The sequence below is a fragment of the Dendropsophus ebraccatus genome, chromosome 1 (assembly GCF_027789765.1).
Source record: "Dendropsophus ebraccatus isolate aDenEbr1 chromosome 1, aDenEbr1.pat, whole genome shotgun sequence".
Lineage (NCBI taxonomy): Eukaryota > Metazoa > Chordata > Amphibia > Anura > Hylidae > Dendropsophus > Dendropsophus ebraccatus.
In genome coordinates, this window is record NC_091454.1 from 197,795,405 (window position 1) to 197,820,417 (window position 25,013).

General features: G+C 48.2%; 1 protein-coding gene across 1 annotated transcript; it reads left to right on the forward strand.

Moving 5' to 3' along the window:
* Positions 1–363: 363 nt before the first annotated feature.
* DDX56 (DEAD-box helicase 56) lies at positions 364–24,481 on the forward strand. The gene is made up of 14 exons (XM_069960158.1): positions 364–499; positions 6,100–6,261; positions 6,346–6,500; positions 6,583–6,753; positions 6,874–6,964; positions 7,478–7,719; positions 8,616–8,756; positions 10,286–10,399; positions 10,485–10,579; positions 12,352–12,428; positions 12,617–12,706; positions 16,073–16,178; positions 17,245–17,339; positions 24,197–24,481. Exons 1-14 carry the CDS (start codon positions 449–451, stop codon positions 24,278–24,280), a joined length of 1,674 nt encoding a protein of 557 aa, XP_069816259.1. The 5' UTR covers positions 364–448; the 3' UTR covers positions 24,281–24,481.
* The last annotated feature ends 532 nt before the right edge of the window (positions 24,482–25,013 follow it).

Consider the following 25,013-nt stretch of genomic DNA (forward strand, 5'->3'; position numbering starts at 1 on the left):
AAGCTATCTAAAAAATTTTTTTTTTCTTACATCACCTGGTCAGTGCCAAGCTTCATTATAGTAAGATTCCTGTTACCCATAGCAACCAAATCACAGCTCAAACATCAAGTCTAAAGGGGAACACCGGAAAAGGATTTTCCCTGTTTTTAAAACTGGTTCCAGCTTGTAGTTTAACATTGTAATATCATCAAAAGTGCAATAAAAAAAATATATATATATTTATATTTATATATTTCTTCAATTATTTTTAACTGATTTGGTTCCACAGTAATGTCAGAGTATGTACATACACACATCCACCACGCGATGGCGCTGCAGTACAGTAAAGCCCAGCCGTCCTCGTCTATGGTCTGGTGGGGAAGCCATGTAGTCTCTATGGTGTGAGGCGGCGCTCTAGCTGGCTGGTGCGGCTCTGTGGTGTCAGTCCTCCCCGGTTACACACGTGGGTATGGCTACGCTGCACTTCCATGAGTTGGGGCTGGATGACCGGCTATTAAAGGTGAGGAGCGTGTGTAATGTAGGATGGGCGATATACACCCCCATAACGGTGTGCTGGCCTGTCCATCTCTATCAGTGGGACTACAAATCCCAGCATACCCTGATTGATGCTTTCTAGCTGTAATTGCCAGCATGCCATCCCCAGTTATGAGCAGGCATGCTGGGATTTGTAGTGTAACAGCTCTCTAGGTATTATACATATACACAGCACTGTGCCATGGTGGATGATCTGCTCTCTCTATTTAACCCTTTAGATGCTGTGCTCCCCTGCCTGTCACTCCAGCTGTTGTCCAAGTCTGTCAGGGCATGCTGGGAGTTGTAGTTTTACAACAGCTGGAGAGTCACTGGTTGGCGAATAGTGTTGTGGTCATCAGTGACATCTAAGGATTTAAAGGGGTTGTTCACTAACAATGTTTTCTTTCATATCCACTAGTCCCAGCAAGCGCTCGAGATTTGTAATTCACTTATATTAAAAAATCTCAACTCTTCCAGTACTTATCAGCTGCTGTATGTCCTGCAGGAAGTGGTGTATTCTTTCCAGTCTGACACAGTGCTCTCTGCTGCCACCTCTGTCCATGTCAGGAACTGTCCAGAGCAGTAGCAAATCCCCATAGAGAGCCTGTCCAGCTCCTTTGACTGGAAATAATACACCACTTCCTGCAGGACATACAGCAGCTGATAAGTACTGGAAGACTTAAGATTTTTTTTAATAGAAGTAAAATACAAATCTCTGGCACTTGCTGATTCGAAAGAAAAACATATTTGGCGAACAACCCCTTTAAACAGCAGAGATAAACCATTAATAGGGCTGTATAAGCGTCATCTACATAATGGATACATTGAAGATTTGATTATGTGTTGCGCTTAGTCCCAAGTTTTGATCAACTAGTGAAACAATTGCCCCTACATCTATTTCATAAGTGTTATCTAATACGCCACTCACCAAGTCTGTTTGAGTGGTTATGCTTAGAGCTGTAGTCCTTCACAGTTGGATTAGCTTCTCCAGTTGCAACAAGTTGGTGTAGAGTCCTATCACCTCGCAAGGCCGATGGTGCATATAGCACTTGCTAGGGTAATCCTGAGCGAGAATCCTCTGTGACATCACAGGTGCTACGGATCGCTGTGTGAGGCAAACTTCCTCGACTCTAAACCATCTTGTAGCAACTGGAGAAGCTAATCCGACTGATGTCTCTTCCATAGACAAGAAGGACTACAGATCTAAGCATAGCCTCTCAAACGGACTTGGTGAGTGGCGTATTAGATCACACTTATGAAATAGACGTGGGGGCAATTGTTTCACTAGTTGATCACATCACGGGACTTAGCGCGACAACATTCATTTAATGTATAATTGATTTTGAGTGGAGGCAGAAACCAGTAGTTGTAGCACGCAGCAATACGGATACTAGCAATTTCTTGTGTATCCTCTTATCAGGAGCGCCGTTGTTTTACTCTAGTAAAAGTACATTGAAGATTTGTAAATTTTCCCAGTAAAGCCCCTATTCCACGCGGCAGCAGCGAGTGGAGGAGTCCGGGGGGCTGCCCGGGTGATCGCTAGATTGTCCGGGCAGCCCATAGAGGATATTGGCGGTCTGCTGCCGCCGCTCCTGTTCCACGGCGTGACGGCAGCAGATCATTGCTATCACAGTCATTTGTTTTTCAACATGCTTAAAAGACAAACGACTGCACGATCAGCTGACATGAACGATGTCGGCTGATCGTTGGCTTGTATTCCACGGAACGATTATCGGCCAAATACGGTCTATAATTGTTCCGTGGAATAGGGCCTTAAGTTTTGAGGGAAGTCAAAATCTGCAGCCTTATCGGCCTGAGTGAACATACCCATACAATGATCACATCACATTTATTTAAAGGGAAAAACAAAAGTTTAAATGCTCCTGCCATAAAGGCCCTATTCCATGGAACGATTATCGGCCGATAGGGGAATGAGGAGCACACGAGCGCTAAGTCTGGCCTGTTATATGGACTGTGGACGTATTTATTGTAAACGTTGGAAGATTTTCTTAGGGCACTATTACACGGGCCGTTGAAGGCCCGATAATAAATGTAAATGAGTGACGATCTGCTAGATCGGCGCTTGTTTACTGGGCCTATTACACGGCCCGATAATCACTTACAGGGGCTGCAGGAGAATCGTTACCAATGTCTTTGCAGCCCTTGTTTAAACTGTATACATTACCTATCCATGCTGCAGAGCTCCTCCTCCTTGTGCTATGCTTCTCCCCGGGTCCGAGCGCTCCAGCTTCAGAGCGGCCTGTCTCAGCTGACAGGCTGCTCAGCCAATCACTGGCCGCGGTGGTCCCAGCCAGTGATTGGCTGAGCGGCCTGTCAGCTGAGACAGGCCGCTCCGAACCTGGAGCGCACGGGATCCAGGGAAAGCAGAGCGCAGCAGCAGCCCTGGAGCGTGGATAGGTAATGTATTCTTCTTTGCTAATCATCAGCGCCGGCCGCGCACCGCTATTACATGTAGCATTGCGTGGTTGGCGCCCGACAATTATAGGTCAGATCCTATATCAACGATCAGCCAATGACAACGATCATCGGCTGACCGTTGTCTTTATTACACGGAAAGATAATCGGTCGGATAGGGCAGATTATCGTTCTATGTAATAGTACCCTTAGTGTATACAGAAAACTTGGTTTGAACGCAGCTATAAATTCCTTTAAGCCTGGGGCTACATAGCAATCTCCAGTCGAGGAGCTTTTTACTCTTACAAGTAAATGGATTTGTGTTGCAACCCACAAGCTACCACAGCCACACAGTCACATTCATATGAAGTCGCCGTGTAGCCCCAGAAGTTCCATAGGATCCATTAAAATTGCGTCCACCGCAGCTTTAGCAGTGAAAGCTGAGATGAAGGGGCAGAGCGCACTTCTAAGCTTGTTCTGCCCCTTCATCTTAGCGATCGGCGGGGTTCTCAGCACCTGGACCCCCAACGATACAAGCCTCTGACATGTTTCTATGACATGTCAAAAGTTTGTTGTTCTGTAAGGCACACTTAAATAGTTAAATGAATCTGTAATTGGCCAAATGCAAACAAGGAAGCTTTCATTCACTGGAAGCTAGGGCTGGGCGGTATACCGCAAAAATACCGATACCGTCACTGGCGTCGGTTAACCGACCTCAACTTAGCCAGGACGGTATCTGCGGTATTTTTGTATTTTTTTCTGCTGCTCCTCCACCACTGACATGCCGGCGTCTCTGCACACAGGGACACCGGCATCAGAGCGGGAGGTGGAGGAGCAGCAGCAGCAGGGCCCAGGTGACAATGCCGCCCGACCCACCCCCCGCCCGTCCGAGCACCCTCACCGGTCCAGTCCCAGGCCCCGTCCCGCCGCACCTGTCCATCCATGCGCCCCACAAGTCCGGTCCCGTCCGGCGTCCCTGCACACACAGCACATTGACATTGCCCTCCCCGGCACCAGTCCCGTCCGAGCCCCGCCCCGGCCGGCGAGCGCTGCACATGTCAACGTGCTGTGTGTGCAGGGACGCCGGACTTGACGGGTGGGCGCATGGATGGACAGGTGCGGCGGGACAGGGCCTGGGACCGGACGGGTGGGGGTGAGGGCGCTCAGACGGGCGGGGGGCGGGTCGGGCGGCATTGTCATCTGGGCCCTGCTGCTCCTCCACCTCCCGCTCTGATACCGGCGTTCCTGCACATGTTATTGTGCTGTGTCTGTGTGCAGTGACGCCGGCATGTCATAGCTGGAGGAGCAGCTGTACCTGTAGTCCCCTCAGTAACAATACAGGGCTGTAACATAGGAGGAATAATGGGCTGCAGCAGGCAGGATAACTTATAGCTGTGTGTGGTATCCTGCCTGCTGCAGCCCATCCATTCCTCCTATGTTACAGTCCTGTATTGTTACTGAGGGGACTACAGGTACCAGCATGCACCTCCCTGTATAATATTCTCCTACCCGCCTGCCATCCTTATGTGCCCCCTGTAAAGTTACACGCCCCTTTTCACCCCTCCGTATAGTCATACGCCCCTATCCGCCCCCCTATGTATAGTCATACACCCCTGTCCGCCAACCCCAGATAGTCATACACCCCTGTCCGCCCCCCTATGTATAGTCATACACCCCTTTCTGCCCCCCCGTATAGTCATACACCCCTATCTGCCCCCCCCGTATAGTCATACACCCCTATCTGCCCCCCGTATAGTCATACACCCCTATCTGCCCCCCGTATAGTCATACACCCCTATCTGCCCCCCCGTATAGTCATACACCCCTATCTGCCCCCCCGTATAGTCATACACCCCTATCTGCCCCCCCGTATAGTCATACACCCCCGTCCGCCATCCCTGTAGTCATACACCCCCGTCCGCCATCCCTGTATAGTCATACACCCCCGTCCGCCATCCCTGTATAGTCATACACCCCCGTCCGCCATCCCTGTATAGTCATACACCCCCGTCCGCCATCCCTGTATAGTCATACACCCCCGTCCGCCATCCCTGTATAGTCATACACCCCCGTCCGCCATCCCTGTATAGTCATACACCCCCGTCCGCCATCCCTGTATAGTCATACACCCCCGTCCGCCATCCCTGTATAGTCATACACCCCCGTCCGCCATCCCTGTATAGTCATACACCCCCGTCCGCCATCCCTGTATAGTCATACACCCCCGTCCGCCATCCCTGTATAGTCATACACCCCCGTCCGCCCCCTATCCCTATGTGCTGCCTGTATAGTCCTGTAACCCGATCCCAACCTACTGTATAGTAATACACCCCAATCCATCCCCCCCATATAGTCATACACACCTATCCCTCTGTGACCTGTGTATACCCTGTAGAGGGTGTATACCTGTATATACACATGTCCAGGTCTCTGCTGAGACCCCCTAATAATGACAAATAATAATAATGATAATAGACTAACCATGGATTGCTGCTCAGTGAGTTCTTTTTAACTTTTTTTGAATCAAAATATCGCCAGTTTGGCACGGCAAGTGGGTGTGGTTTGCAAAAAGGGGTGTGTCATAATTATCGGTCAATTATCGTTACCGCGGCTACATGTGCGATAAACCGCGATATTGATTTAGGCCAATATCGCCCAGCCCTACTGGAAGCTATGGTGAGATATTGCAATCATTAAATTCAGTGATCTACCAACCTGTGGTTTTCCAGCTGTTCAGTGTCCCAGGGCATGTTGGCATTTGTATGTTTGCACCAGCTGGAAAGTCACAGTCTGGGAGAGCACTGCAAATATTTAGTGAACCCCTAAAGAGGTCGTCCAGGCAAAACTAACAAGTAAAGAGATCACAGGGGGGCCATATCTCCTTACCCCCCGCTGATCTTCGTATCAGCCCCAGACTTTTTTTATGAATACAGTCACGGGTACGGCAAGCGGCACTAGTCATTCCTTTAGAACTGCTGAAAAGTGCCGTGGGTGTTGTGCCATTCATAGCAAAGAGCCCGAGGCTCGATACAGAGATCCAGGTGGGATCCCCCATGATCTCTTACTTGTCCCCTATCCTTTGGATATTGGACAAGTTAATTTTGCCCAGACAACCTCTTTAAATTTTCTAGGTGACGTCTATAAGTTACTTTCTTGTGTATTTTTCCATAGGCGGTTGCAGATTTAGGATGGGTGAAGCCAACTTTAATTCAGGAGAAGGCCATTCCATTGGGCATGGAGGGCAAGGACTTACTGGCACGAGCAAGGACTGGTTCGGGTAAAACTGCGGCCTATGCCATACCTATAATACAGAACCTTCTACAGTCCAAAATGGTAGGTATACCTCAGTGTCCTCCTAGCTACAGTCTGGTCTTACATAATGTGTTGGTGGTGTTCTCATCCAATCTTCTTTTCCAGACTGTGTCTGAACAGGCCGTAAGAGTTCTCATCCTTGTGCCAACCAAAGAACTTGGCCATCAGGTCCAACAAATGGTCCGACAGCTGACAACCTACTGTGCGCGAGATATTAAGATTGCCGACATCTCCGGACAGGCAGACGTGTCTGCTCAGAGGTAAGTACCAGCTGTGGAATTTCTCTTACTCACTACATAGCTGGGCGTCCATTTTTGTTAACAGAATTTGTGTCTTACTCAGACCAATCCTGATGGAGAAGCCAGACATAGTGGTCGGTACGCCTTCTCGAGTATTGATTCACATGAACCAGAAGACCCTGTGCTTACGGGAGAGCCTCCAGGCTTTGGTCATCGATGAGGCCGACCTGATCTTCTCATTTGGTTTTGAGGAGGATCTGAAGAGTCTCTTATGGTGAGTAGGATAGTCCTGACCATGTGTGACTACGTAATGGGTGTATTGTACCTACCTGATGCATGTGCTGTAGCATCATATTCTCTGCATCATTAATCAGCATTTTTTTTATATTTTTAGCCAACTTCCTAATATCTACCAGTCATACCTTATGTCTGCCACGTTCAACGAAGATGTCCAGGCCTTGAAGGAGCTTGTCCTGCACAATCCGGTGAGACTTTTATGGGTTCCCTATAGGTGTCCGGATCTCAGGGTGATTCCTGGACCCCGAGTGATCATGTGGGATTTGACAGCAAGTGTTTAAAGGGGTGGTTCAGGACTAAAAAAAAAAAAATGGCTGCTTCTTCTGTGGAAATAGTGCCACACTTGTCCATGGGTTGTGTTGTTTTGCAATTAAAGTGAGTGGCACTGCAATACCACACACAACCTTGTCACAGGTGTGGTGCTGTTTTTGGAAGAAAGCAGCCATGTTTTTCTTTTTAACCCTTCACAACCTGTGAAAAAGAAATGGAGCATGGCCCGTTGTTCATTACAATCATCGTTTACGGCACATGGGCATATCAAATAGTACTGATAAATGTCCTTTGCAGTCTCTCTCCACTCTGACCTAGAGATATGTAGTGTGTCCTAAGTTCTAGTAACCCTTGCTGACATCATCTATTCATCTAGCTGACATCATCTATAGTTTCTAACCCTATAGTGCTTTATGTCCTTTGTTCCTTAGGTAACGCTGAAGCTGGAGGAGTCGCAGTTACCAGACAGCTCTCAGCTCACACAGTATCACATCCAGTGCGAGGAGGAGGACAAGTTTCTTCTGCTCTATACGCTTCTAAAACTCTCCCTGATCCGCGGGAAAACCATTATCTTTGTAAATGAAGTGGAGAGGAGTTATCGGCTCAAACTCTTCCTCGAGCAGTTCAGTATCCCGTCCTGTGTGCTCAACTCCGAGCTGCCGGTGCAGTCACGGTAAGCCATAGACTATGGTATTGCAGCTTGACTGTCATGCAAAGGGAAACACTGGTGAAAAATCTTTTTCTTTTAAATCAACCGGTGTCAGAAAGTTTTACAGATTTGTAATTTACTTCTATTTAAAAATCTCAAGTATTTCAGTACTTATCAGCTGCTGTATGTCCTGCAGGAAGTGGTGTATTCTTTCCAGTCTGACACAGTCGTGGCAGCAGAGAGCACTGTCAGACTGGGAAGAATACACCACTTCCTGCAGGACATACAGCAGCGGATAAGTACTGGAAGACTTGAGATTTTTAAATAGAAGTAAATTATAAATCTGTATACCTTTCTGACACCAGTTGATTGGAAAGAATTTTTTTTTGCTGGAGTTCCCCTACTTAGGTGCCAGACCTGATGCAATGCACAGATAAGAGGATGACAGCCATGTTTTTTTGAAATGTCAAAAGTTTAGCTCAGTAGTGTTCTCCATGATGAGACTGCCCACTGATCTCTATACTTTTTGGCTTGTTATTTGAGTCATTTCATCTCGTTGTGGTCCATAACCTTTTAATAGAGCCCATCTCTTATATTAAGTGGGATCAATAAGCGAGTCTGAGATTGAAGGGCACAGCCATGCTCATCTCCTGGTCCTTAGTAACTGGTGGGGGCTCAGTATTGAGACCCAAGTGACTCAAAACTTTTGGCTTGTCTATATGACGTGTCTGAATATTTTTTTTTTTTAAGTAGATGGGAACCAGCCAATGTCAGTTAAAGGTGTAAGGGCAACTTTAGGGTCCACTATGTTACTTGTATAAATTTCAGTGCCGCAGTGGTTGGTTGGTTTTTTTGCATGCTCATTAGTAAGGGAAAGCAGGCACATGGACCTGATACCTTGTATTCTGTTTATTCTGCAGGTGTCACATCATTGGACAGTTTAACCGGGGCATCTATGATTATATAATTGCATCAGATGAACACGCCTTATCGGATGGGAACGTGAAAGGAAAGAAGCAGACTGGAAAGAAGAAGGGTGCAAAAGGAGCAAAGGCCGAGAAGTAGGACACAACTCCTATATTATTTCCTATGTACTTGCATCCTATCTCAGACAGCAGCCTTTAACCCACTTAGATGCCGCAGTCAGTATCCACCATGTCATCTAAGTGCTTAGAGCAGGGGTAGAGAACCTACGGCTCTCCAGCTGTTGCAAAACTACAACTCCCATCATGCCTGGACAGCCAAAGCTTTAGCTCTCCAGCCATGTTTCCACCGGCACAAACATTAGCTGGGTTTTATATCAATGATGTAAGTTGTAGTTCTCTTGTCTAGTAGTGTATATAAATAGATGTAAAGTAATCTTTAGCGCTGTAGCTACTGGGGGGATAATGATCATTGGATGGTGGTGCTGTGAAAATAGATGTATATATGTATCTAGTGATTATGTAATACGATCTTCACAAGGCTGCTGATTCTTCTGTGAGATCTGTAGAGCTACGTGTAATACTGAAGTGGTTGGTGTTGGCTTATATAACACACCCCTATTGAAAACACATACGTACTGACTGCAAAGGTTCTTACTGAGAATGACTAGCCCGTATATGTGTTCGCTACCTGTCTCCCGCTGTGCAGTCCTCCAATTGTTATCAGTTGGTTGCGGTCTTGCGGTAGAAATGATGTTGTTAAAAATTGGAGAGAAAAGTTCTTAATGTCGGGGTTGGGAGCGAGCCCCGGCCGGCGGCTCCCCTGCTACCAAACACCCGGCGTGGTGTAGTAAGTTTAAAGGAGTCCATGTTTCAGTGACGTCACTTTTGTGGATACGGGGGCCGTTGTAGAGCAAAAACATCTAATGCGTTTCAGCGAACTGCAGTCAGAGACGAGGGTAACCAGTTTGCTGAAACTAACGTGTTAGTTGTTTTTGCTCTACAACGGCCTCCATAGCCACAAAAGTGACGTCACTGAAACATGGACTCCTTTAAACTTACTCCACAACGCCGGGTGTTTGGTAGCAGCGGAGCCGCCGGCCAGGGCTCGCTCCCAATCCCGACATTAAGAACTTTTCTCTCCAATATTCAACAAAATCGTTTCTACAGCAAGACCGCAACCAACTGATAACAATTGGAGGACTGCAAGGCGGGAGACAGATAGCGAACATATATACGGGCTAGTCATTCCCAATAAGAACCTCTGCAGTCAGTACAAATGTGTTTTCAATAGGGGTGTGTTATATAAGCCAACACCAACCACTTCAGTGTCACACGTAGGTCTACAGATCTCACAGAAGAATCAGCAGCCTTGTGAAGATCGTATTACATAATCACTAGATACATATATACATCTAGTTCCACAGCGCCACCATCCAATGATCATTATCCCCCCAGTAGCTACAGCGCTAAAGATTACTTTACATCTATTTATATACAACACTACTGAGAATACAGATCCCTCAATATCTTTTTAGCAGCATAGCAGCAATATCTCTGCAGTGCAGCGCCGGTTAGTGTGCACCTCTGTAATGTGCATACCATTGAAATACACTTGTCTAGTAGGTTTGTTGTTCCTCCTCAGTGGACGCCTTTTGTCTTTTCAGAGGTCAGGACAGTGAGTATGGAGTATCCCGTGGAATAGACTTCCAGAATGTCTCTACTGTTTTAAACTTTGACTTCCCCTTGTCTGTAGACTCCTATATCCACCGTGCTGGAAGGTAAATATAATGATGTCCTGTTCGATCACTACTACTTTATATGTCCTCTTGTGCTTCACTGATCTTATTACCATGGTCATTTCAGGACAGCGCGTGCCAATAACCCAGGCGTGGCCCTTACATTCGTGGCACATACAGAACTTTCCCTTCTGAAAGATATCGAAGAGGCTCTAGGTGGAGGTGCGTAGCTTTGTAGTATGTGTAATACTAGTGCTGCTGCTTGTGATACTGAGTCTCCCTTAGGGTATATTCACACGGGTGAGCCCGGCAGGTCCTGGCAGTTCCCATACACTACATACTTGCTGCGGTCTAAATGACCGCAGCGAGTATGTAATTATACCGCCCTTAACCCCTTCTGCTCCCCCGCTGTAAGCATACTTTACCTGTCCTTGCTGCACGGGTCCGGCGTCCTGCTCTCCCGCCCGGCCAATCAGTGGCTGCGGCTGGGCAACACACTGATTGGCCGGACAGGAGAGCAGGACGCCGGACCCGTGCAGCAAGGACAGGTAAAGTATGTTTACAGCGGGGGAGCAGAAGGGGTTAAGGGCGGTATAATTACATACTCGCTGCGGTCGTTTAGACCGCAGCAAGTATGTAGTGTATGGGAACTGCCAGGACCTGCCGGGCTCGCAGCGAGAATCTCGCTGCGAGCCCGCCCGTGTGAATATACCCTTAATGTCTATTCTAATGTATGTTAGCATTATTAGCAGAACAGACATTACCCTTGGGGAAGCAGCCTGTGTTAGTAGTTCTGCAGCCGTACGTGGAGTTAACTGTCATTCACCTCTTGCTCTGCTTCAGGGTGGTCCACCTGCAGTGTCCATCACAAGCTGCTGTGATGTCTATTCTATTGCTAACATGTATTAGAATAGATATCAAGACGCTCAGTATCCCATATAGCAGCACTGGTGATATTAACTGTGCTGGAACCAGGGCATGGACAGCCCTGCAGGTCTCCACAGTTACATTTTCTTATATATTTTTTTTCTTCACTGGAAAACTCCTTTATGGTGCGTTCACACCTACAGGATCTGCAGCTGATTTTCTGCAGCAGATTTCAGTTAAATAACTGAACACAGCATCTTGATGCTGTGTTCAGTTATTTAACTGAAATCTGCTGCAGAAAATCAGCTGCAGATCCTGTAGGTGTGAACGCACCCTAAGGGTACGTTCACACTTACCGAATGCGCAGCAGATTTCATTTAAATAACTAAACACAGCATCAAATCTGCACCATCAAATCTGCTAAGGGTGCGTTCACACCTACAGGATCTGCAGCAGATCCGCAGCAGATTTGATGCCTTGTTCAGTTATTTAAATGAAATCTGCTGCGGATCCGCAGCAGAAAATACGCTGCGGATTCGGTAAGTGTGAACGTACCCTTAAAGTGTTAGTTTTGTTAGAAAAAACTTTTGACATGTCACAGACCCGGTCCGGGTCTGAGTGAAAACGAGCGGCAACAGGAGCGCACTGCAGCGTGTCTGATCCCCGCTCTGTGTCACATGATATCAGTCCATAGACTTACATAGGCAATCAGTTGGAGCCCGACTGATTATGTGACATAGAGTCTGGAGAGGATTGCTCTTAGCGCGGCCGCCTTCCAGTTCGTTCTCACGATTGGTACAAATCTGAACACTCATACCCAGACTGATCAAAACTTTTGAGATGTCAAAAGTTTTTCAAAAAAGCAGTGACACTTTAAGTTCAACCTTTTAGATTTCGTTTTTTCTAGATGGCGTTCACCATAGACATGATGAATGAGATAAAATGCCACTATCTTTACATCCAGGCTATAGGAGAACCTCTGTTACTTTGAACTGGGGACAGAACACTTGTAGCCATAATGTATATGATAAAAGGTTATTGTGTAGACCAGTAGTAGCTGTAGCAGTGTGTAAACCAGCATGTATTTCTGTGTTGTATGTATAACATCCTCTACCATCCTTCTGCAGGAAGCTCTGAGGAGTGTGTGCTGCGTCCTTACAGGTTCCGAATGGAAGAGGTGGAAGGATTCCGCTATCGCTGTAGGGTAAGTTGGGTAAAGAGACGTAAACCTGAGACAGTGGATGTTTGCATGGCTCAGTCATAGAACTGGTTTTATGCAGCGGTCTTATATTTGGGGCTTTGTCCGCATATACCCTTTAAGAGTTTGTGTTCGACAGGCCAGGGGTTTGTTTTGTTTGCTCTTCCTTTACATGATGTGACTTCATCCCACAGGATGCAATGAGATCTGTAACCAAACAAGCTATAAAAGAGGCTCGCCTGAAGGAGATAAAGGAGGAACTGCTCAACTCTGAGAAACTGAAGGTGAGAGCCAACTAATACCAATCTACGATGAAACTGATGAATACGAATCCTCCTTGTATAAGGCATTCAGTATATGCACAGTGGGCTCTACACTGCAAATCCACAACGAGTGCACAGGCCAATGCATGTGAATGGGATTTTGTCAGACCCCATTACCATTCTCAGATTTAATGTGGTATTCCGCTCAGGTAAAATACATGTTGAACCACCACCTTCCTGAAGACTAACATTTTGTTCCATACTTATTATTTATTCAGCCTTCTTCCCCCAGTTCTGAGCTGCTGCTTTCTGCTAAAGACACAAAAATCTGTGTGTGAGCTATTCTCCCCATCTCCACTCGGATCTTCCTCCTCCCCCTCTCTTTTGACATGGCACATGTAAACAGTGCCCATGGCTGTCTGTCTCTGCACTCTGTAATGCCGGGAAGATTAATCACAGTGAGGTCACCAGCAATTTGACCTCAGATTAACTCTCCCGGCATTACAGAGTGCAGAGACAGCCAGCCAGGGAGACTGTTTACATGAGCTGTCTCAAAGGGAGGGGGAGACAGAGTGAACAGCTCGCACACAGTTTCCTGCACAAAGCAGCAGCTCTGAACTAGGGGAGGGAGACTGATATAATAATAATAAGTATGGAAGGAGTTGTAAGTCTCCAGGAGTAAGGATGATTTATTTTTGTATTTTACCAGAGCGTAATACTCTTTTTAAAGTGTTACTGCCACGTCAAAAAAAAACCCTTTATCGCACAGGCCTATGAGAAGTTTTAGGGTGCTGAGCTCCTCACTGGATATAACTAGGAGAAGAACATGGCTCGCTTCCCTTCTCAGCTTGTTCTGACTTGTTGCACTATAACGCTGTGCTGGTAGTGTAGTCACGTCCACCTTTCACTTATTTCTGTACATGAGTTTCCTTAAAGACTTTCCGCCACCCTCACATGTGTAGCACCGGGTGCTGCTGAGGACATGGGATGAGTCAGAGAGTCCTGTCTGAGTCACTCCATGACCTTAATGCACTGCACATCAGGTCACGGCCTCAGCAGCTGGCACTGCGCTTGTTTTTATCAGCAGGGTACAGCTTCCAGGTGTCTGGTAGGGACAAGCGACTGAGGCTTTAACCTTTTGATTATAATTATTTTGTTCATCTTGGAAATCCTGCAGACTCTTATCACCTTTTTTCTTTTTCTCTGAATTCATGCAATGTTTTTTTCTATACTGTGTCTAAGCCCTAGTATATATAGTTTATGTATAATATTATCTGAATATAATATGTGTATTATATTTGGAAAGCTGTATGACCCCCCCCCCCCCCACCCAAAAAAAAAAAAAAATAATAATAATAAAACTTTCCTCAATACCATACAGATGTGCTCATCTATTTTCCATTGTTGTCCTTATGTGACCCAATCTGAGTAAAAAACGTTTTAACTGGTGGTCACACAAGTGGTATATCAAGGTGTACCTGACTGAGAAGGTGCGGCCGTCATGTCAGCTGACCCAGGATGGATCACTTTCTTATGACACATTAAACATTTGATTTTTTTTGTGGGTCAGGCTGGTGATCACATGACTTGGTATGTAAGTTATAGTAACAAAATGCATGGATTCAGCTGTGCTAGAATGCATCACATTGTGCTTATTTAAAGCTACTAAAATAAAGTAATACTAGCCATACCTGTGGCTACCCAGCTTTTCCAGAAATTAAAAAAAAATATTTTATTCCATCAAAAGTAATTTCATTTTTACAAATTTTAGTACTCGCCTGCCACCAGTCCTCACTGCTTTCTACTTGCATCTTGACACATAAGAAATACCCACTCAACCAGTGAGGTGGGTCTTTGGTGCGGCCAGTGAGGTGGGTCTGTGCTGCGGCCAGTGAGGTGGGTCTTTGGTGCGGCCAGTGAGGTGGGTCTTTGGTGCGGCCAGTGAGGTGGGTCTTTGGTGCGGCCAGTGAGGTGGGTCTTTGGTGCGGCCAGTGAGGTGGGTCTTTGGTGCGGCCAGTGAGGTAGGTCTTTGGTGCGGCCAGTGAGGTAGGTCTTTGGTACGGCCAGTGAGGTGGGTCTGTGCTGCGGCCAGTGAGGTGGGTCTTTGGTGCGGCCAGTGAGGTGGGTCTGTGGTGCGGCCAGTGAGGTGGGTCTGTGGTGCGGCCAGTGAGGTGGGTCTGTGGTGCGGCCAGTGAGGTGGGTCTGTGGTGCGGCCAGTGAGGTGGGTCTGTGGTGCGGCCAGTGAGGTGGGTCTGTGGTGCGGCCAGTGAGGTGGGTCTGTGGTGCGGCCAGTGAGGTGGGTCTGTGGTGCGGCCAGTGAGGTGGGTCTGTGGTGCGGCCAGTGAGGTGGGTCTGTGCTGCGGCCAGTGAGGTGGGTCTGTGCTGCGGCCAGTGAGGTGGGTCTGTGCTGCGGCCAGTGAGGTGGGTCTGTGCTGCGGCCAGTGAGGTGGGTCTGTGCTGCGGCCAGTGAGGTGGGTCTGTGCTGCGGCCAATGAGGTGGGTCTTTGGTGCGGCCAGTGAGGTGGGTCTTTGGTGCGGCCAGTGAGGTGGGTCTTTGGTGCGGCCAGTGAGGTGGGTCTGTGGTGCGGCCAGTGAGGTGGGTCTGTGGTGCGGCCAGTGAGGTGGGTCTGTGGTGCGGCCAGTGAGGTGGGTCTGTGGTGCGGCCAGTGAGGTGGGTCTGTGGTGCGGCCAGTGAGGTGGGTCTGTGCTGCGGCCAGTGAGGTGGGTCTGTGCTGCGGCCAGTGAGGTGGGTCTTTGGTGCGGCCAGTGAGGTGGGTCTGTGCTGCGGCCAGTGAGGTGGGTCTGTGCTGCGGCCAGTGAGGTGGGTCTGTGCTGCGGCCAGTGAGGTGGGTCTGTGCTGCGGCCAGTGAGGTGGGTCTGTGCTGCGGCCAGTGAGGTGGGTCTGTGCTGCGGCCAGTGAGGTGGGTCTTCGGTGCGGCCAGTGAGGTGGGTCTTCGGTGCGGCCAGTGAGGTGGGTCTTTGGTGCGGCCAGTGAGGTGGGTCTTTGGTGCGGCCAGTGAGGTGGGTCTTCGGTGCGGCCAGTGAGGAGGGTCTTTGGTGCGGCCAGTGAGGTGGGTCTTTGGTGCGGCCAGTGAGGTGGGTCTGTGCTGCGGCCAGTGAGGTGGGTCTGTGCTGCGGCCAGTGAGGTGGGTCTGTGCTGCGGCCAGTGTAACCATTTCTCATGTGTCAGGATACAACCAGGAAGCGATCAGCAGCAGGGCATTGGTGACAGGTGAGTACATGGAATATTCTTACATGAGGACCATAACAAGTTTCATTCTGTGTCCAGCACCCTTGTCTATATAACAGAAACTTATTATATAGTGAGTATGTGAACAATGTAGGATTATAGCTTCCTAATCTCTGTCTTTCCTTTGCTCCATGCAGACATATTTTGAAGATAATCCAAGGGATTTCAGTCTCCTCCGTCACGACAGACCCCTGCACCCTGCAATAGTGAAGCCTCATCTGAAAAATGTTCCTGACTACCTGAGTATGTGCGGCCTAAGTTTATTCATGTGTAGCTCTGATTCCTGCAGCCACCTTGTTCTCCCCCATCCTCAGTGATTTGTGTTCTGGGAGGAGGCGGATGTGAGCCCCTAAAGCTGTATGACTAGCTCACCCCAGCACTCACTGTCGGTCTGGAGGCACTTAATTTCTCAGCTTTGTTATTGTGATTGTGGGTATGTACTTCACTGGAGCTTCTAAACTTACACACAGTGGCACCCATTGGGTTTATGGTATACTGGCACTAGGATACTCCCTCTGGCCTCAGGCTAATGTATAAGTAACCGGGTGTATGTTGGGAGCTTGTTCAGCTTTGGGTATGTTCACACAGTGTGGATCAATTGCAGAAAATCTGCAATGATTCTGAGCCAAAATAAAGTATTTAAAATCTGCAGCAGATCTGCATGGTGTGAACATACATTCACACATTAATTGTATATCACAGACATGATGTGAACAGGGTGACAACCTCACTCCCCCCCTCCCCTTCCGAATGGTTCTACTAGGCACATCCATGTTCCATTTTTATTAGTGACTTTTACAATACAGGTTCCTTCTAGTGTTATTGTGGGGAGTAGTGGTGGTCTGAGGGCATGTTCACACAGGACTGAAGTGCTGCAGGTTTGTTCTGGAAAGCAGCTATAATTTTTTTCATCTGAATCAGAGCATGTGGTTATCGGTGGTTGCAGAAGTTGGATGCAGCCCTAGGAAGTCTGCATATGCATATGGCTGTATCCATGTTTTCCAGGCAGCCTTAGGGCTGCATCCACCTTCTTCAGCCACCGGACGAAAAATATAGCTGCTTTTTTCCAGAAACAGTGCCACAAGGGGATAGATTGCAGCCTCCTGTCTGAGAAATGTGTTGGGAGTCCTCCCCTATAACTGTGATGGAAGGCTAGAATCATGGCGTTAATAAGGTCTAAGCAGGTTATTCAAATTAGGTTGGTTAAGGTGTGTGTGTATATATATATAGTGTAGATGAGTAGGAGATGCAAGATGAAAAGTATCTGCCATTGTTTCTCTATTCACCATTTGCTTCTTTTCTGTTACAGTTCCTCCATCCCTGCGCGCCATTGCAAATACTTCACTAAGGAATAAGAAGAGGAAAAGACTGCAGTCAGGTCCCTCCAAAGGACCGTCCAAAAAGGTGAAAGGCCTAAATGGAAATACTGGATTTCTGCAACATAAATGGCTGCTATGATCATTATATATATATATATATATGTATGTATGTATGTATGTATGTATGTATGTATGTATGTATGTATGTATGTATGTATATGTATATATATATATATATATATATATATATATATATATATATATATATATATATATATATATATAAATAATTTCTCGTGCGTCTTATTGGGGGACACAGATACCATGGGTATAGGCTGCTGCCACTAGGAGGCGCTGACACTAAGAGAAACAAAGGAAGTGACTCCTGAGCAGGATATACCCGCCCACAGGCACTGAGGTAAACCAGTTTAGCTTAGTGTCAGTAGGAGGCAGACACAGGTCTGGGTTCTCCAGACCAGTTTCTTCCTTTATGTTTAGTTAGTTAGATTTCTTTTTCCTTCTAGGTCCTATGGATTCTTGGGCACGGTGGGTTATCTAAAACTCACCCTGATCCCCCCACTATGCGACCAGGGAACAGACCATAAATGTAAATGGGCTGTCACCCCTCGGTCGCCACCGGCCGGCAACCGACACCAGGGCCCCAGATCAGTCTGACTATCTGGTCGCCTTTCTGCGGACTCTGTATCCGCACAGCCCCTTCCCGCCTCGCCCCCCAAAGCTTGGCGCGTTAAGGTGAGGCACCCACCGGCTGAAGACTACAATGGTGAGTATGTGCTCCTATATGGTGAGTATATTCCCCCTGCCCTCCCTCCCAGGCCGCCATTTTACTCCACATAGGCAGCTCTCCCTCTCCAGTCACTTGCAGCCCTCCCCAGGCAGATACTCCTCTCCCCTCAGTCGGTAGCAGCCCAGCCCCTCCACCATTTTATTCTTATTAGTGTCGCTCTCTGGGTGCCATGGGGCGCACTGTGAGGGATGTTCCTCCCCTGACTGGGTGCTGCGCAGCTTCCCGCACTTTTCCTTTCATGTGGCTCTAGAGACCATACTAAAGGATGCTCCGCCCCTTTCCCCTAAGCCCCGCCCCTTACCGGGTGCCGCGGCATCCCGCCCTTCTTTCCCTATATTGTGGCTCTCCAGAGTACACACAGGGCTACCTCCGCCCCCTCCCGATATGCCCCGCCCCCTTTCGGGCGCTGCGCGGCCCGCTTCATTGCTTCTCATTATGTTTGGCTCTCACTAGAGCCTGCTCTGGGGATGCCCCGCCTCCTCATGTAAGCCCCGCCCCTTCCGGGTGCCGCGCGGCCCGGAGAATTGCGCCTTTTTTCTTAACTGTGGAGCCTGCACTGGAATGCTCCGCCCCCTCCCGGCAGGCCCCGCCCCCTTCGGGAGTCGGGTGGGCCTCAGCATCCCACCTTAATCTTACCTGTGGCTCTCGGTGGAGCCTTCACAGTAAGATGCTCCGCCCCCTCCCGGTAGGCCCCGCCCCTTTTCGGGTGCAGTGCGTACCGCGGCATCCCCCCTTTTGGCTCTCTCCAGAGCCTGCACTGAGGGATGCTGCTTCCCCTTCCCCCTGCCGTGTGTGTGTGTGTGTGTGCGGTCTCCTGATGGAGCTACCACACACACTGCCCTTCTATTCCAGCAGCTTGGGACACTTGATGCACCTCTCCTGCCACCTACTGGTGGAAGTGTGTTATTACACCATTACATATATGAGAATGGCTTGCATCATGTTTTATTATGGCCAACGTTCCATATAATGTTCCAGCAACCCTTGGTCTGCAGATCAAGCATTTTTGGTGCTGGTTGACACCTATGTGTCAGATTTTATATATATAAGATTACATTAATACTTATATACAGACACTCTGGTTCCCCTCCAACCACATACGCACAGACATATTCCCCATCACCATACAGTGTTTCTGTGCCCTCAGTGATATCCTTCTGCTACATGGTGTCACGAGAAGTACATGGAACCAGACATGTTACCCGCTATCCAGGCGGTGTATCTGTACTCTGAGAACCCTCTGCTACATGGTGTCTCGAGAAGTACATGGAAACAGACACGTTACCCGCTATCCAGGTGGTGTATCTGTGCTCTGAGCAGAACCCTCTGCTACATGGTGTCACGAGAAGTACATGGAACCAGACATGTTACCCGCTATCCAGGCGGTGTATCTGTACTCTGAGAACCCTCTGCTACATGGTGTCTCGAGAAGTACATGGAACCAGACACGTTACCCGCTATCCAGGCGGTGTATCTGTGCTCTGAGCAGAACCCTCTGCTACATGGTGTCATGAGAAGTACATGGAACCAGACATGTTACCCGCTATCCAGGCGGTGTATCTGTACTCTGAGAACCCTCTGCTACATGGTGTCACGAGAAGTACATGGAATCAGACACGTTACCCGCTATCCAGGTGGTGTATCTGTGCTCTGAGCAGAACCCTCTGCTACACGGTGTCACGAGCAGGACACGGAACCAGACATGTTACCTGTTTCCAAACAGTGTATCTGTGTTCTGAGCAGAACCCTCTGCTACACGGTGTCTCGAGGAGTACATAAACCCAGACACGTTACACGTTATCAGGGCGGTGTATGTGCTCTGAGCAGAACCCTCTGCTACACAGTGTCACGGTAAGTACACGGAACCAGACACGTTACCTGTTTCCAGGCAGTGTATCTGTGCTCTGAGCAGAACCCTCTGCTATACAGGGTCACGGTGAGGACACGGAACCAGACACGTTACCTGTTTCCAGACAGTGTATCTGTGCTCTGAGCAGAACCCTCTGCTACACAGTGTCACGGTAAGTACACGGAACCAGACACGTTACCTGTTTCCAGACAGTGTATCTGTGCTCTGAGCAGAACCCTCTGCTACACAGTGTCACGGTATGTACATGGAACCAGACACGTTACTCATTGACAAATTATCTCTGAGCAGAACCCTCTGCTACATGGTTTCACAAGCAGGACATGAGACCAGACACATTACCGTTCCTAAGGGGACTACTGTGTTCTTGAGGCAGAATCCTTTGCTAAATGGTGTCACAAGCAGGACATGGAACCAGACACATTACCTATTACTATGCTGTGTTCCTGGGCTCTCACAACAGAACCGTCTGCTACATGGTTTGTTAGACAGGTTATGGGACCAGACTCATCACCCATTGCCAGTCGTTGTTCCGGTGTTACTCAGAGCTTCCAGTCCTGTCACTCACATCACCCATTAGCGGGCGGTGCTTCAGACCTGCCTCTCATCTTCATGACATAGATTCCTTTACTACATGATGTCACGGACATAGAACTGGACATGTTACCCCCTCCCAGGTGGTGGTACAAGGTTATTCAGAGCTCTGCCCTCTGCTGCATGATATGGCTCCAACTACATTACCTGTAGTTCGGTGTGCACAGATTGTGGTATTCTGTTACACAATGTAATACACCACCTTCAGGTCTGCTCACTATCCTGGTGATGCTGGGCAGTTCTCGTATCCAGTCCTCATTTACATTGGGACACAGTCCTGATCTCTTTTTCATCCTCGTAGGACTTCCATGATCTGTGCCTGTCACTTCAGGGGATCATCATGGGGTAACTTGTTACTACACCATGTTGTCTTCTATATGTTTCCACTAACAAGTCTTATTGCCTGCTCTCAGGCAGCGTAACCTTGTTGTATTCCTCTTGGGCCGTATCCTTTCTAAAGCCCAAGCATCCTGCTACGTGTCCCACTACTCAAGGTACAGAACCCCTCGCTTTACCTGCCCCCGGACTGTTGGACTCTCATACTCTGGTCCTCTGAATGGCCGGCAGCATACAGATCCGGTCACTATTTCATCCTGGTACTGTCAGGGTGGTTCTTCTGTCCTTTGTCTGGGCATAACTACCATGTTCTGACATTTGTCTCGCTGGCTGTTTCCCAGTAGTATGGCTTGTATTGCTTAGGCCGTCCCCTCTTTGATCTGGGTGAAGTGAGGCCTCTCGGCTCCTCAGGTAAAACAGTAAAGGGTTTCTTCTACCCCTGGTGTATGTAGGACATCAATTGCCTACATGTCTATCACAGTGCTACTTTAGGACTTCTCCTTCTGCATCTGCCTATGGCCAACATGGCAAGTATTTAGTCTTCTCTCTTAGGCAGCTGCAGTCTCACAGGGTGAGGATTTCCTGTTTACTGCCTGTACGGTTTCTCTACCGTCCTACGCATAGGTGTATGGTCTCTTCATGGTCTAGCTTCTCCAGGTGTCCTTGCTTGGCCATATGGACTATGAAGCATTGTTCTCAGTTCAGGGTTTTGCAGTGCTCCCGCTTACACCATTACTCCTTCTCCCTGGCTTAATGCACTGTTTGTGCATGACCCCCCCATCCTGGGTTTGGTTTTTTACCACTCAGTCAGAAAATCTTCAAGCAGCCCTTCCCTCCTCCAGGAGGATGGAATATTTAGTATAAGTATCCTCCTGAGGACTGCTATTCCGTAATAGCTTCTTCCGACAGGCGGGTGTGGGTTTCTGACCCTCACTGGCCTCTATGAGCACTCCTGCTTGACTTCCTTGTCCTTGGTCTTCTTGTTGACCGGCCATGCTCTCCAGACGGGCTCCCAGTCCCCCTCCCTTATCTTGTCTCCCATGTGGATTCCTTGAGAACTTATTCCCTTAAAGGTTTCCTCTCCTTGGAAACAGGGTTGTTCACTGGCCCATGTCTGGCCCTACCTTTTATCGTCTCCAAACCTATCGCATTCTGGCAGGACTTACATTTGCTGTTCTGCTCTTACCAAGCAACGTCTCTGCTCACCCTTTGAGGCGTTGGTTTCTGGATCTAGTCTACATATGGACTCTAGTCTATGTATTACCTGTTGTGCCCATTGTCCTGTGACAACTCCCATGCCCATCAGCCTTACCTTGCCCTCCCTTGACAGTTGTCTTCTGGGACTCCAGGCTCTCGAGTACCTCTAGGCTTCCTTGGAGCGGAGTGTTTTATATGATCAACCTCCTTTCTAAGGCTCTAACAGCCCATGGAGTTGTTTTTTTCCCCGGCTTACCGGCTTTCCTCTGCTCCTCTTTTCTGTCGGGCACTGCGGGGTACCAGGTACTACTGTACTCCTTCCAGGACAACTTACTCAAGATTCTGATCTTGGTTTTCCTTCCTCCAGCTCCTTCCTTCCCTGGACTGCTTTATGCTTGGACAGCTTTATTCTTCTTATTAACATGTGTTTCTCAGATGGGATAACTCATATCATAGGCCATGGCTTCTCTTGTGCTCAAGTTTTGTCTTCTCAGTGAAGACTGTACTCCTAGGCCTATGGAGCTTCCAGCCTGGCCATTCTTCCCAGCTCCATAGTCAAGGACGCAGCTTCTCCTGCATCTCATGTGGCACCTTCTATGAGAGACGCTCTTTCCGCTCTCTCCTTTATTTGACGCCTTAGACCTCTATGTGCCATGAAACATTTTCCAGTCTCTCCCGTCATGGTTGTATTTGACTTTTATTCTGTTCTACCTCAGAGTAAGTCCCTGCCGCCTGTGATCGCCTACTTGGCTGGGCGTCTGCTTTTTTTTTTTTTTCCCCACATCTAGCCTACTAGTTCTGTTGGACTCGATGTTACATCATGTTGCTGGCTTCCAGGATGGACACAGCCCACTCTGTCTGCCGTGCAGCACGTTGCTCCAGGGACTAGACACTCTTTTTCCTTTGCCGCGGACCTGTAGGGGTTTTCTCTGATGCATTCAGCATCATCCCTTACTCTCTTCCTAGTTGATGGTTGTGTTGGTGCTATTCTGTGCCTTCTCACCAAGCGCTCTTGTCTAGCGGTTATCTTTCCCACCCCATGGACTGCTTTTGGACGTCCCATGGTATCTGTGTCCCCCAATAAGACGCACGAGAAAAGAGGATTTTTTACTCACCGTAAAATCTCTTTCTCGTAGTCTTCATTGGGGGACACAGCACCCACCCATTTTCTTTTGGGGTTTTTCCTCGGTATGGTAGTTTTCTCCGTTTTTGGTGTTATTCCTACTTTACCTGTACTTGACTTCTCCTACTGCTCTTGTACAAACTGGTTTACCTCAGTGCCTGTGGGCGGGTATATCCTGCTCAGGAGTCACTTCCTTTGTTTCTCTTAGTGTCAGCGCCTCCTAGTGGCAGCAGCCTATACCCATGGTATCTGTGTCCCCCAATGAAGACTACGAGAAAGAGATTTTACGGTGAGTAAAAAATCCTCTTTTTTTTTTTACCATTGTTCTTTAACAGAGACTCTCTTCGGTTATTTTTTTCTGTGTGTGGTGTTGTTCAGCCACCAGGTGGCACTGCAAACCTTTTGATCAGCAAAATGTACCACACCAGTACAATCCCTCCTGTTTGTCCCATTCTATCTGCAGCAGCTATGGTGAGCGCAATACCTTATCCAGACTCGTGCTGTTTGGGGGCGACCTTCTCCGCCGGCGGTGCTGGCCGGGTTCTGGCGTGGCATTTTTGGGTCTGGTCCTGTGATATGGGGGTCGCAGGGCCGTTCCATGGCTGTGCACGCCTGCGGGGGTGGTGGTCACTGACCAGCACAGTGTGGACAGTGTAGGGACCCATGTGTATCAGATACCTGCACGCGGTACATGGGGCAGTGTGGCTTGATCAATTCATACACAAAATTTTGATGTTTTTTATGCAGCCGAGAGGCACTAGTGTCAGCCATAGGTGTGAGGTGCAGCGCTCTTTTCTCTCCTGTATTGTATTACACCAGTACAGCCTACAATGGGATGGACGGCACTTGGTTGTCGAGGCATAATGGGGGTTGTAGTTTTGGAACAGTTGGAGGGTGACAAGTTTGACACCTGTGTTATAGACACCCCAGGGACACTTAGGACCGCACATTGTGCCATGTCTGAATCCTGTGACTTGTATGTTGTCTAGAAACTAAATATTCCTTATCCATTCACAGAGGAAGACACAAAATCCACTACGTACTTTCAAGTACAACAAAGGAACAAAGAGAACGGTCAGAAGACAAAAGACAGAATCTTGAGCAGTGCCGCTAGACCAGTCCATCACATGCCGATTGTTCCCCACAGGACTACTGAGTGAATTTCCTATAATAAGGTCCTGGGACCTTAATCCATGGTTATGTGTATTCCCTGCATTCTGGACAGAGAAGGTTTCAGTCGCCACTTCGCAAAGAGCCTTTTATGCACAATTTATGTAAATAAATTTATATATTTGTTTGGGATTAGATGTATAAGTCTCGCTTTGTATGTTGGTAAGGATGATGTGCGGAGTGAAATGTGCTGCTGCGCACCTCTGCTAGCACATTTTCTCGTTAATCTCTAGTCATTTAAACTTGATGTTATCTGCAATGTGGATTTCAGATTTCTTTGCAATATTAACCTAATTTGCACCTAAATCCACACTATTGGGCTAGTAAATGCTGTTTTTGACATTGCAGGACATGCACAGTGTACTGTATCCAGCCCCCCCCCCCCCCCCCCCCAGGCAGGTGCAGTTTACTGCCAGGTGTATTCCTACAGTCCCTGATCTCTGACACACTTTGACCCTTTATGGCGCTCCAGGCTTGGTATCTCCTCGTTTAGTGTTGATAAGATGGACCGTGCTTTCTGGTTATCTCCTCCTTGTCCTATCTGTTCAGATCATCTTGGTCCCCTGGCTTGACGTCTCGCTTTCTCACCTTGTACTAACCCGCTGGCAGTGAGGATGATCCAAGGTGATAAGATTGTATTCTGCTGGCCTTGCCCTGCTGGGCC

What these genes read in the sequence shown, in the direction of transcription:
- DDX56 (XM_069960158.1), top strand. Translation starts at nt 449, where the DNA reads ATGGCTACGCTGCACTTCCATGAGTTGGGGCTGGATGACCGGCTATTA. An exon ending in GATCTGAAGAGTCTCTTATG is followed by an intron (nt 6,754 to 6,873) that starts GTGAGTAGGATA and finishes TTATATTTTTAG; the next exon opens with CCAACTTCCTAATATCTACC. An exon ending in CGAAGAGGCTCTAGGTGGAG is followed by an intron (nt 10,580 to 12,351) that starts GTGCGTAGCTTT and finishes ATCCTTCTGCAG; the next exon opens with GAAGCTCTGAGGAGTGTGTG.